The following is a 15060-nucleotide window of genomic DNA, read 5'->3' as shown; positions in this document are numbered from 1 at the left end:
GGACCTACTTCTGTACCTTGGGAGTAGCGCTTATCAAAATGCACCGCCACACCAATTGTCACAATTCTAGATCGGATAGTATGTACAAAGCATGCACAAACCCTGTGGTCTTGAGCTTAGTGCAAAACTTGACCTATGCAAGCACAATGTGAAATGTAGGTCAGTTATGCTTTTATACACAGGTGTGGTAATAAGAAAGATGTATATAATCTTCTACATTAATGATTCAAACTTGAGCAGTTGAAACAATTTTTTTTAAACCAAAGACAATTAAGCATGAAAAATGAGTTACCATAATCCACCTTTGTGATAAGGGTGTAGTACTCATAAAGCTGCCTCTGTTCACTTGGTTTCAAGACTCCAAATATAACAACATGTAGGATGAAATAAAGAAAATAAACCAAATGCAAAAACTTAAACCTAACCCTGTCTGATGTGTCATAATGACATTATTTCCTTGACAGTGAAGAGTGAACCATGGGTCACTATGACCCACCTTTATGAAGGTGTATTACTCCCCAAGATGTATCCCTTCTTCAAGTTTCGTGATTCTATGTATAACAGTAAATAAACAAGTCGCAAAAAACTGGTCATGAACTAAATGCAGAAACTTAACCAAGACAATGAGAAATGTAGGCCACGGTGAATATTGTTGTAAAGGTTATAGTACTAACAGATGGAAACAATCATCAGTATTGATGACTTTCATGAATAAAGCTTGAGAAATAATTTAAAACAAAGTTTAACCAAACTAGGTTAAGTATGATATGGATCACAGTGATCTACTTTTGTGAGAATGGTGTAGTACTTACCAAGATGCACCAAGTTTCATGTTTACAGATAGAACTAGTCAAAATCCATAGACAGATGCAAACAATGTACCATACAACGTACAGCTATTTTACATGTACAAAGTTGGTCCCCTTAGCCATTCCTCCTCCCCCAAGGGGATACGTGCCATGAAACTCGCTCCAAACTAATGTCTAAACCGGAAGAAAAATGGTTGCGATGCAGAGAGGGTGTATATATGTATTTACTTTTATGTCTGGTTTCAGCCAGCATGCCAGTATTGAACAACATGCATGCCAAAATATCTAAACACACAACTATGACTATGTCGATAACAATTCTGATGAAATGTATCTAATTCATCTAAAGCATTCAACTTTGCTAAATTGTTTCATCACACAAAGAAAGCTGAAGATGCTTACAATGCATTTACAATGTTCATCTTGGTTGTTTTGTGATTTCTTAGTACATTGCCATAGCAAAAACAATGACAATGATCTACATAGACACAAATGACATACTATATGATTCATGTGCAGGAAAATGAGTTTATATATTGTTATAAACCAATGTGATTTGACCTTCATTGCTATTTTTAGCTGATGCAATTTCTGAAACTGACAAATTGTAGTGTCTTTTTTACACAGTATATAAATGAGAAAACATATTTCTTGTGTAAAGAATGCATTAGAACAGACTATGTTTTTACTGAACCACATCTGTCTTTCAACAGTCATAACTTTTTATTATCGTATCAAAGTGTGATGCTGTGGAAGCATCATACAATGATGCCAGATTTCAACCTCAAGGAAACTAGAACTGTTCATGTTTACGTTTTATTGTCTTAAGTCAATTTTACGCAATATATTAATACAGATTTTAAAATTCTTGTAAAAAAGCAATTTTTGCACATACTGAAAGTTGACCATTCAAAGAAGTGCCCTCGTTCCTTTGTTATCAACAAAACTTGATTCCAGACCTATTAGTCTATAATAATGCTAACATTATGTTGCATGTCCAATGAAAAAATATAAGTTGTCACTATGAGTTCAACTGTGAAAGCATTTTAAACTTATGTAAGCATGTTAACCAGGTCAATGCACCAGTCTATAGCACAAAACAGAATTTAAGTAACCATGATATCTGGTCACAGAGACAATGATCTTCTATGCAATATATAGGTTGGGCCTTGTTCAAAAGTGGCAAGGGGCCCTAGCTTTATAATTGTTTTGTTTTTTAATGTAGCTTTAACAATTTCAGTCATACTGCTGTAATGTCTGCAATGTGGAACTTTATAGTGATATCTAGTACTTGGGCATCATGCTGCAGACATGTGGCATCATGTCTCACTCAGTCACATTATCCTGACACCAGACCAACCAGTCCTAATGAAACCTATAAATGCTGAATGCCAAGTCGGGTAGCTGCTAGTACCATTTTTATGTCTTTGGTATGACTTGGCTGGGGTCAGAACCCACAACATCTTGCATCCAAGACAGATACTTTATAAATCCCTATGTCCCATTACAACACCAACATATATATGTCCAACAGCAAGAAAACAATACTGAAGCAAGATAGTGCAATAAGAGAAAGCAATAAAAATGATTTACAAAACATGTTGCATTTTCCAAACATTTATTCATATCTAAAATTAAACAAAGACCTAGTTTTAATGTACAAAGCAGAAATTGTACTTAAAGGCAGAATGAGTTATTGGCATAACTGTATGATCTCTCTGTCTTGTTCTTTGTGATTTTCCAAAGGGATTGTTAGGTTGCGCTGATACATAAATCTCAAGAAAATTTGTTTTTGTTTTGAAGGATTTAACATCATTTTTTGGCACATTACATGGCAACTAGTACATTTGTTGGAGGAAGAACCACTGACCTACAGAAAGCTACTGGCAAGCTTTCTGACATGATGGTTGAGGTGAGACTTGAACTTGCACAGACAAGGTGATATGTCTGAATGATCTGTAAAGGCAAGCACCTTAAACTGCTTGGCAGCCTAGGTATCACAACCGAAAGACCCAAACATTTCTAATCCTAATGAAGTATGCGTACTACAAAAATTGTCTGGTTCCCTGTTTCAGAGAATGTGCCCATAAGGAAAGCCTTCTTTGTGTGTGTGTGTGTAGGCAGGCAGGTAGGTAGGTAGGCAGGCAGGTAGGTAGGTAGGCGGGCAGGCAGGGAGGTAGGTAGGTAGGTAGGCAGGCAGCAGGCAGGTAGGTATTAGGGTTTAACAGCATGTCAACACAAAAGTTATATGGTAACAATTAAATGTTACATTCTAAAAATGTAAAAATAAAGAATTGCAAAATAAGTTACTAAGTTACTTTGAAAACAGAAAACCTAATCAATAAAGAAGTGAATAAGTCTAAAAATCTCTAAATATCTTCATCTCATAGTATACTCATGCCATCAAGTGACAGAGCCATTCTATCCACAAGTTCTCAAGTCAAATGAAGTCAATTTTATCCATGGTTTGTACAGCCCTGGTGACTCCCTCTACATCTATACTTCATGTGTTCTTCCATTTTACAAAAGCATTTTTTCATCAAGAAACCTACTTTTGTTACTAACTGTAAATCCCAATATCTACCCATATTAGCAACAGTTTTCTGAAAGACCATCAGGCAGAAAATGCCATTTTCAGTGGTAGTTTTACCCCAAAAAACGAAAAGCTATATATTTTTTCATGCTAAACTGCACACATAGATAAATGAAGGATCCAGTTTTATACTATGTTATATGTGGTCATTTTATTTGAATACACAATATAATCAAATTGCACAAAACATGCTGCAAACAGTGAAGGAAATTAAAAACAAGACAAAATATCAACTGGAGCATTTTTTAAGGTAACTACTACAAGTCTGTTCAATTACCTCATTAGTATGAACTGGTACTTATGAATACAAACTTTCAGAACTGCCCCTTTGGGTAGATATTGGCATTTTTACCATACATATCATTACAGAATGTTAACGAGCATAACATTTTATTAAAAAAATCATTTCAGTATGTATGTATATATATGTACGTATATGGTTAAGCAGAATATCAGAACAATATTGGCTCTATAGCGCCAATTAAAAGTTCTAAAATGTAAAGAAAAAAAGAAAACAACAAAACTTAGGAAGATAAACCCTTTGAAATCAATATAAATGTAATACCACAATACAAAAGAAAACAGTTAATGATATTACGATTCTCTAAAAGATATATTAAGGTATACAAGAGTCCTTGAAGGAACTGATACACTACTGGACTGGGAATGGACACAAAATGCACTGGAATCTATTGACAAATGCATCTTAACAGTACATTTTTAGATAACAATCCAATTATGGATACACGAGGTCTAGGTAATTATGCTGTGATACAAACAAATAGTTATGCTTCCAGATTAGCTATGCTCAATCAACCTCCGAAGGCAGAACAGGAATGGCTACAATCGACCAAATGAACGTATTTTTATGTTTAATTTTTGTGGTGTTTTTTTTATATAAAAATTAACCCAATACAAATTTTTCTGAAACTTCATAGAAAACTATTATCTTTGAAGCACCGATTGTTCTGTATAAAATACTAAGCAAATGAAACAAAAAACTCGGTCTCAGTGTTCTAAAGTTACTTGATGTTACTCCTGTAATAACCAACCGGCACTTGTTTGGTCCTCAGACGTTTGCATTTAGCGGTGACTTCAATAACACATGCACCAATTATCAAATCAAACTGACTAAAATCTTTAAAAAATCACCTATCATAAGTACCTTTCATCAAAGGAAGTCTGCACCAAACTTACATAAAATAAATCAAATCTGATCGATTGTTGCATTTTTCCAAGTCACTGTGACTGGAACACTTTTATTGTCCTGTGAAAGTTTCTGCTTTGCAGGAAGAATGTTTATGCTTATGATCTCACCAAAGGCGGCATTGAACGCAAGCTAAATATAAAATCTTCTGAAACCAGGTCGCAAAGATGTTTGTTAAACTTTTTAGTCTGTTCATGTGTTTTCATTTCCCTATTAACAGCTTTGTCCCCTTGGTAGCCTTGGCAAGATTATAGCCGTCTCCAGCTGACCAAAATCTAGGCTACTGGCAACAATAAATACCTCAGTGATTATCTAGTGACACATGTTTGTTGACAATTGGATTTAGATCAAACCAGGAATGACATTTTGTTTTACATATATATTATTTGCTTTTTCTAATGGGATGTGAATGATATCTAAATTCTATAACATGTGATCCATACTCAAATTCATGGATTTTTCACATACATGTACAGTACTTTACGTATTAAGGATTCTTCTACACAGTTATAAGCTGTCAATTCACACTTTCGGTGTAAATCCTACTCAATGGTGACAGGTTACCTCTTAACGAATTTCATTTCTATCTGAAATTTGATTTTCATTTTAGCCCTCCCCTCCACAATTACTCCTCTCAATATCCGCTCAAGTCAATAATATTACCTTGGTCACAGGGATATCAAAATAAACGACTAGTGCTGTATTATGAAAATGGCAACATCTTTTAAAAACTGGCAACAAAATATGGCGACAACTTTATTAATGTCGTCACTATCCCTGCTGGATGTAAAGAATTTAATGGAATCGAAGATAAAACCATTTCTTACTTTCAGCTGGCTAGTGTTGAAACTATCTCCAACATTTTTGCACGATAACAAAATTTTCAAGCTGGCCACCTGGGTGGTCATACTGGATGCAAGACTAGCATCATTTAACTTCAGACCAACTAGGAAGAAGTCTTTGGGTGAAACACCATGTCAATAAGACCATTCATTCAGGAGGAATGGTGAAACAAAATTCCAAAGATTAATGCCATGGGATAAAAAATTATCACCAATTTCAAAGAAGAACAAATAGATATCATTGGAAGTCTTTTGTCAAAAAACAACAGGTTGATATAACCATGCTTTCAGGAAGAATACAAATAACGGCCATCATATTGATCATACTGGATGTTAGTCTGCATCATTTTATTAGGTTCAATCAGACACCGTAAAAAGTCTTCTGATGAAACCCCTTTTCTGAAAAGGGTCAATAACAAGATTTTTTAAATGACTACTTTGGCCACCATTTTGGATGTCACATTGGCACAATTTTCATTTTAAGACAAACTAGACATCAAAAGATTATTTTGGTGAAAATCCAGATGCTGATATGACCCTTTATCCAGGAAATGTAGCAGTAACAAGATTTTCAGGTTGGCAGCCATACTGATTTCATATCGGCACATTTTCAGTAAGAAGCAAAAGAACATCATAAAAAGTCTTCTGGTGAAAACCCACTGTTCATGTGACTTTCCATTCTGGTGAAGCAGCAATAGCAAGCTTTTCAAGATGGCTGTCATGGTGACCATTTTAGATGCAAGATTGGCTTCATTTTCATTAAGGACCAATTGAACATCATCAGAATATGCTGTGTTAATATGAGAAGTGAAAAAAATATTTTCCAACTGGCCACTGTGGCAGCTAATATGAATTTCAGAGTGGCACCATTTTCATTTAGGACCAACAAGCCTTGGGATGAATATGTGTGTAAAGCTTCATGGCAATCATCCAAGGAGCAGTCATAACTTGTGCTAAAGGATAAAAGACAATGGACAAATGATCATCCCATAAGCTCTGCCAGTCGATCACCAGTGCAGCAAATAAAATAAAAGACAAAGTATGGCTATTTTCTTTGGTAAATATTGTGGTTTTATCTGGTAGTACACATTAGAATGCTTGGAAAATTAGCTAAAATTTTATGCTCATTAAAGTTTTGTAGTTTAGTACTGCTTCAACATGTATAATAATCCCTGGGTCCTCGACATTTGAATAAAATTTATGCCTGTCCAGTCCTATTGCACCTAATAGATCTTTCTGTTCTTATTTTTGCCTATATATTTATCTACATGGTTCAACATACCAGTTGAGACCAATCCTGCCTGACTTTTATTTTAGGGTAACTATTGCTGGACCAAAAGGTAAAACAAAATGTAGGTACCAAACTTTCTGGCTTCCAGAATTTTCAATCCCTGTCACTTTAAATGCAATAAACTCTTCTGATATGATGGCTGTAAATGTCCCAAATTACAATAAATATTTTCACAAGTGCAAAAGTAATTTCTGACTATGTTTCATTATTTTATGGGAGATTGGATTGATTAGCCTTAAACAAGAAACTCAGGAGAACAGACATGGAAACCTTTGTGAAATAAACATGTATTCTAATCTGTTAAATGAAACTAGTGCACCATGTACAAATTTAAAACTCCTTGCATAAATCAACTATTATCAGCTATATGTAAGAAAATGCATTAATGTAGCTACAGATATGTATTAACAGTGGAAAAAGCAGTTTGGTTAAAAAAGTCAGGTTTAAGAAAAATAACCCAAAATAATTGGTTAACAAGAATCTATGGAAAGACATACAAAATCCTCAGTCATATTTTTGTACATGTGCAAATCAGATTTCCATGGAAACATTGTAGAAAGACAATTAAACTTATCCAGCAACTTTAGAATTTGGTACCAATGGAGATAACTCGCCCAAAAGACACTCAACTTCAGAATGACTCTCATTCTCTCCAGGATCATTTTGCACACTAGTCCTATCTGTGAGGAGATGGACTTTTTCGATAATTTCATCTTGGTTATCTCCACATTCCACATTTATTATGACACTAGGAGTTTCTTTTGCTTCAACTGTTTCTCCTGAACTGTCTGAAGAATCATGCTGCTTTTCCACTGAAGGAAAGCTCCAAACTGAATCCTTACTTTCATTTCTCTGGAACTCTGCTATGGCTATGTTTTGGTTGTTTGAGTCAAGTGTAAAATTTTTAAGCAAAACCTCTGAACCGTCACAGTTTACAGAGATTGGCAAATTAGAATTACTATTATTGTGCAAAACTACATCCCCTGATGCAGCACCAGTTACGGTGCTCGTCAAATTTCGCACTTTTTTCCACTCCTGTGTAAAGGTTTCTTCTTCTTGGCTGGATTCTGGTTTATTACGACCCATTAAAGTAGCACGCCGGGCTACAATATATTGTGCACGTGTGATTTTCAAGAGTTGGAGATCTGTCATCGCTGTCATTGTGAAATCAGGAATATAGGGATCATGTTTTACATAGATGCTGTCAGAATTGCTGGTTGGTACAAGTAAGCTCTCAGACACATCTGAAAAATTAATATAATTTTTCATCAAGAAGTTTCGCATGATGATTATTATTTTAAAAAATCTAACAGCAAATGAAACCATTTGTTCCAATAATAATAATACTTAAGTAAAACCTGTATGTTAAAAATGAAAGACCACCTGTCTTAACAGACCACATTCTGAATGCACTGATTAATCAACTATAGTGTTCTGGCCCAAAATGAAGCCAGCTGCCTTGAGAACCCATTTTTTTTTTTGGCAGAAGGGATAGTGTATCTCTCAAGACAGGTTCAAATGTAATGTCTTTACTTACAGAAGGTAACACTGTGGAGTACAACTAATCCCTCTTTAGGCCCTCCATTATCTACAAAATTCACAAAGTATGATCACTTATATTAAGAAAGCGCATCCTTGTGCATATCTCTCTATCTCTCTCCCAATCTCTCGACCGTCTCTTGACAAGAATGTACATGAAAGTTCAGACACATCTGTTGATTCAAAAGTTTCATTATACAAGTTTTATGGAACCATGAAACATTTGTTATGAATTGATGGAGCTTACTTTTTCTCAGGTTTCCCAGCCATGATTTTAAAACTTACTAGGATTTTATAGGGCACAGTGTGTCAAAACTACTGGGAAATGTATAGAGATATCAAAAGGAAATCATAATAAATATAGGGTAATGAGTGGTAAAAATTACCAAATGAATATCATTTTTTTTAAAAACCTAATCACACATATTAGCTGTATTTCTTAAACATAATGCAATAAGTTAAACACACTGTCGATACTCATCTATACGTCAAGTCCAACTTTAAACAGTGCAGACCCAGATCTGTGACTGCATAATGTGCTGGCAGATCTGAGACTGCAACTTGTTTGAAGTAATCAGTAGGAAAAAATGCTCTGCTAGTACATTATGCAACAGCTGGACTTCACTTATAAGCAAGTATATATGGTACATGGACTTTACTTATAAGCAAGTATATATGGTACATGGACTTTACTTATAAGCAAGTATATATGGTACATGGACTTTACTTATAAGCAAGTATATATGGTACATGGACTTTACTTTTAAGCAAGTATATATGGTACATGGACTTTACTTTTAAGCAAGTATATATGGTACATGGACTTTACTTTTAAGCAAGTATATATGGTACATATCATTAGGAACTCGTACTCGCATGTACTGAGAATATCCATCATGATGAATCATACTTATCATTTATCCAATTGTTCTGACATAAAACGTATAATTACATTTTTTGGAGTGCTAATGAAAATTATCACTTTCCCAAATATCTCGTCCTAAAAATTAATATCCCTACTCTGTCCTGATACATTTAATCATGAAATTCAGTTGGAAGTGGCTAAGGTAAACTAGGTTGCATTCTATCCTTGCCTGCAAGAATACTTACATGAACAAATAAAAAACAGATACTGTATGCAGTTCTGATTTTTTTTTCTATGCATAAATAAAAGTGTTCACAGGTTGTACTTACATTTCCAATTATCTTTTCGGTAAGTGTGACTACCCTTTTTCAGTCATGTGCCCTTACACAGTAAAGAACGCCAGTGATAAACAGGGCCAATGGGCCTCAGTCCTGAAAATTTCATTGCCTCTACACAGGAAATGACGAGCAGTATGATTCCTTATTTAGTATGTATTTGAATTAAATTTACTATGTCCACTTTCATGCGCTTCATGAATACAAACTTCTTAGAAAAGGGAACAGAGTAGAGCAAATATGGTGATCATTCAGAGAAATTTACTACATTCATTTTCATGCACTTCTTCATGAATACAAACTGCTTAGACAAGGCAACAGAGTAGAGCAAATATGGTAACCATTCAGAGAAATAAAAATCATAAACAAAACAAAGATAAAACAGAGTAAGGTGAACAGCACATTATACACCCGGGCCATATTTAATATTCATCTATATATAGATAACTGAAATGTTTATGAATAAAAAGCATTTTCCCTACAGTTTGGCAATGGATCAATGAACACACTTCAATACAACATGCTCTGCCTTCTGGCAAGCCACTAAAAAATGATGGGTGGAGAAAAGGAATTCTAGCTATAATCAGGGTAAACAAAACAGTTTCAAGGTTTGACAGTTAAGCTTTCTAAGTATGGGAAAATATGTGTTAGTTTACATTCAAACTTAATTTTTTTCCCATCAACTTATAAAAAAATATACTCCCAAATTACAAACATTTGCACTGATGGAACAAGGTCTGGCTTGAACTTTGCACAGTTTAAAGGTATTATATAATCTTTATTTAGACTGTAACTTTACCAGTTAAATACTTTCAAAAACCAGAGGTGGGGTACAACTGAATAGTGGAACAGAGACAGATTATACAATAAATTCTCTTCATCAGTTGATTATTTTTGATACTGACTTTTAGTTTGTATAATATTATAAAACTTAACTTTGCTTTAATTATTCAATTACCTTGTGAGTTACAATTTCTCATGATGCTTTTTGTAAAACATTTTTTAAAATTGCTCTTTTGTCAACTAAGTAATTACTATATATAACTAAGTAATTACTATATATTAATTTCATTCAACATACTGCACTGGTTTATTTTCAAAATAAATGAACCTGATAACTCTGCATATTTTTTCCCTTCTTAATAAGATGGCACCCATAGGATTGTCAATTTTTGTATGTACGTGTGTGTTTTGGATTTATAAAGTAGCTTCAACAATTTTGCAGTCATTGCTACAATGTCTGCAGTATGGCAGTTTATAGTGATGTCTAGCACTGGGGCATCAAGCCGCAGACATGTAGCATGATGTCTCATGTCCCACCCAGTCACATTATCCTAACACCAGGCCGACCAGTCCTAACATTAACTTCTTAATGCTGAGTGCCTAGCGAGGCAGCTGTTAGTACCATTTTTATAAGTCATTGGTATGACTCTGTCGGGGTTCAAACTCACAACCTGCTGCATTAAAGGTGGACGCTCTAACCACTAGGCCACTGGAGCAGTCTTGTCAATATTTAAAATTCTATAATACAAAAAAATTTCAAAATGTTTTAGAACAAAGTTCACAATTTTCCATTAAGGAATTAAGAATTCCTATCCAATCACATTACGTTAGGAATGTTAGTTTTTCGCTGAGCTAGATACTAACAATGATGCTCACAAAGCAGGATGGATGGGAGGATCTTTAAAGTAATGTGAATGGGCAAGTATTCTCAAAGAAACATTAATTTACTTAAAAATTTGCTTTCTCCTTCGAATATGTTCCCCAATCACAAAACGTTAGGAGAACAAGTAACAGGAGGTGGGAATGCTGAGCATCCAATCTCTACCTTGTGTATCCTTCTATGGAAGAAAAGCTGGATTCCCCATGTTAACAATAACCCATTCTCCTAATTACATAAGCAACACAGCCTAGAGTCAAGAAGGTTACTCTGCATGCCAGTCCTATTATATCTCAGATCAAAATGCTGAGTTCAAATGTGTGGCTCGCAGAGATTGCTCAAAGCTTCTGCTGGGTAGTATTCTTCATGAGGTGAGTGAGCACACAACCCACTTCAGCCTTGATGCAAAGGTTTGAAGGGTGATATCCTGTATTACAGCTCACACCGGAAGGAAAAGGCTTTTATGAGTGCCACTTATTGTTTCTGTGCATTTCAAGTAGTGCTTGAGAACAGGATCTTGCATGTTTTTGCTGTTTTTGACCCATCTATAGAAGAGAGTGAACGAATGACAACTCTTTGGTTACTGACATGGTAAAATATTTTTGGCTACAAAGCCTGGTTGAAGAGAGAACCCTCTGATCTAACTGAGTTTGGGTTGACATAAAAGGCATGCAGCTCACTTACCCTGCATATGGAAACATGATTTGTATGATAGCAACTTTAACAAAGCCTGGGCTAGAAGTTCAAACAGATTCAATTCGAGCCATGTTAAAACTCAGGAATGGTTCAATTTGAAAACAGAGTGAGAGATATTGATCGATTGACTCCAAAAAAGTTCAATAAGATCCCATAGGTCTATATAATGTCCAATATCAAGTCTGCCATGATGTCAGACTGTGTCCAATATCATGTTTGCCATGATGTCACTTTCCAATATCATGTCTGCCATGATGTCAGACTGTGTCCAATATGTCTGCCATGATGTCAGACTGTATCCAATATCATGGGGTGGTAGCCTTTCATGGAGATTGTGGCCAACTGTTTCTCCTCAAAGAGCCAGATAAAAAAAATCGGCAAGTTGAGGGACTGAGGTATGCAGAGGTGCGATGTTAAAAACATGCCACTATCTCTCGTAAACCTTCAGAGTGGAGGACCTTCTTGGTCTCGAGATTCTCTCCACAATGGAAGGTTTGAATTATTTGTCTTGCAAGGCTGTCCTGATAAGAGCCAAATATGTAGAAGAAAAGGACAGCTCAAGCAGGGAAGGACCACCCGTGACCATGACTGTTGGAAAAGATTCCGGTTAGCCAGAATCTTCCTGGGCAGATCTATCACTAGAATGAGTAGACTGATGATCATGGACTTGTCCCATTGGAGAGAGGCTATCAGAATCATCTTGCCATTCTGACCCTGTACCATCTGGATTATTTTTGATATCAGCGCCATGGAAGGGGAGCCCCCCAACCCCTCCCAAATGATTGACAGTGCATCTACGGCATAAGCTTTTGGGTCTGGAACTGGAGAGATGAAGGTGGGTAGCTTCTGATTCCACCTCATCACAAAGGGGTTGATCATCGGATGCCCACCCCCAACCAAATGGAATCTGCTGCACAAATCTGAGTGAAGACTCTCATGGAGAGACCATTCTGTGACAAGAACTTGACCTCTTCTGTTGGCCAAGACAATGAGTCTGCCTGGAATGTGTCAGATTTGTACACTGATATAGATATTGTCATAACAACGTAGAACCTGCCAAACCAAAACACACACTAGGTGATTTGGATACCTCCCTGTTTCAGATAATAGATCATCACCAGAGTTGTCGGACCTAATGAGGACTGTTTTGTCTCAGTTAATTTATTCAGAAGTGAAAGGCGTTGATGACAGCCTTCAATTCTAGGATGTTGATGTGTAGAAGTCGTTCTCTATGTTACTGATGGTAGTGAAGGTTGGCAACAGGTGGGCACCTCTAGTATGTGCATTGGCATCTGTACCTACCTTTATTTTTACCAACATGTTTAGTGTTTGCAATCTGCATGCATATATGCATCACTTTGTGCAATTTTACAGCAATCTGATTTTTGATAATAGTTCTGAGCTGTTACATAAATTTGGCCCAAAAAGTCTGTATTGTTCTGAAACAATTCAGCATGCACAGATGGTGCAGTTAGAAATAAATCAACACTGGTTTCAAGGTCAAGTAAAACAACACAGCACTACCAGGGTTTACATCATTTCACAATGGCAGGGACTGATGGGGTCCAAGTGCCCATGTGGGTTAAAAAGCGAGGTGGAAGGGCGGTTCTTGACCTGCTTGCCTCTGAACTTTCTCTATTCTTCCTCCAAAGCAATGGTGGCCCGAACAGTATCATCTGGAAATGAAGGGTATGACAAGGTCTGAGAGACATGGATTGCAGACATTGTATCAGGAGTAAATTACCAACCTGTCCAAGTATTGGCCATGGTGTGGTGTGCAGCCCTTGTCAGAGACCTAGCAGTCCTTGCTATTGCCTCCTAAGCATGGTTATCACCAGGTGTCTCTGTTGAGTCCAAAAGATGCCAATGAGGCCAAATCCATCAATGAAGAAGGTGCAATGACATCCAGATCAGCTCTGACAGGTACGAAACACATTTGTCAACCTCATAAAACAGATGAGTGGATATATGAAAAGCTGCTATATTCTTGTCAAGTACCAGGAGATCTGCACTGAGGCATCTGTCACCTCGAGTCTATTTGATTGGGGGTAGGAACCAGAAGATGGTATCTCTTCCTCCTCATCAAGATCTACTGATTCTTTAGAGTAGCAGTAAGGAGTGGTGGGAGGGGGGCATTCTGAAGTAGCAAACACCCTATAAATGTCGTCAATGGTGGTTTCAAAGCTAAAATTCAGTCTGTTCCATGGTTGGATCTGAGCAAGATATGAAGGATGGTGGATGTGAAGGAGTTCAGTTGCACTCACTGTGTGCTGAGGCCCAATGTGACTACATGGGATCTGGAGAAAACATAACATCACGGAGAAGTCATAACATCACAAGCTCCCCCTTGTGGGCAAGCAATGAACATATGGAAGTCCAGCACTGCTAGGACAGCTAGCTGGTTTGCCTGGCTAATGGTCAGCTGGGAAGCTGGTGATATGGAAGATGGTCCAGCCATCGCCAGTACCAGTCGCTCCAAGGGCCCAGCTGGACAGACAGACTTCTCACTCAAATTTCTGTCAACGAAAGGGTATGTCAATGACATTATTTTTTAGATGGACAGATCGGTCACTAAGGTCTTCATAAATCATTGTTGGCTGGACCATATGTTGGAACAGCCAGTGATTTCTGGACAGCTGGCGATGATGCAGTTTTATTATGCACTCTATCCAATGGATCAGGTACAGACACAATTGTGTCCTGACTTGTAGGACTGGAGACTATCCTCAGACATGTTGTGGAACTTTTGCCCACTGGGATGCCTAACATTGGGAAACATTCCCCCAATGAGTAATAAATGCAAGCAACAAACTAGTTGGCTGGGCCGTCTTCTCAATAGGTCTCCCAAGCTGGACAGTCTGTGATGGCTTGTGCTGGTAACTGTGCAGTGGTATAACAAAGTGGATCCAATTGATCCAATACAAACCCCATGCACCCTGACTTACAGATCCATAGGCCATGCTCGAACATGTGGGGGGACTTACACCCACTGGACTGCCTAAAACTGGGGAATACTCCCCAATGAGTTGGTATCACCAACAACAAACCGTAGACTTATTCCATCTTTCCTTCCCTTCAATGCTGAATGGACTATTGCTCTGAATATGCATTTCATACATTTATTAAACATTCCTCCTGAAACGACACAAGAAGAGAAAACAAAGCATAGATTAGCAATTCAGAATGTGATTAAATAGCTAATACAGTAGCCCAGACCTCCTCT

The 15060-nt window shown here is 36.8% G+C and overlaps 1 protein-coding gene across 1 annotated transcript in view; it reads right to left on the bottom strand.

Moving 5' to 3' along the window:
• Window positions 1–2410: 2410 nt before the first annotated feature.
• Window positions 2411–15060, bottom strand: part of LOC149795332 (unextended protein-like) — a 33929-nt gene continuing 21279 nt past the window's right edge. Inside the window, exon 5 of the mRNA XM_089965103.1 lies at window positions 2411–7986. Within this exon, the coding sequence (XP_089821229.1) occupies window positions 7313–7986 (674 nt within the window). The 3' untranslated portion in view covers window positions 2411–7312. The remainder of the gene's footprint in view (window positions 7987–15060) is intronic.

Source organism: Sinohyriopsis cumingii, chromosome 7 (assembly GCF_028554795.1).
Source record: "Sinohyriopsis cumingii isolate HCF-2022 chromosome 7, ASM2855479v2, whole genome shotgun sequence".
NCBI lineage: Eukaryota > Metazoa > Mollusca > Bivalvia > Unionida > Unionidae > Sinohyriopsis > Sinohyriopsis cumingii.
This window is presented reverse-complemented; position numbering and strand designations above follow the sequence as displayed.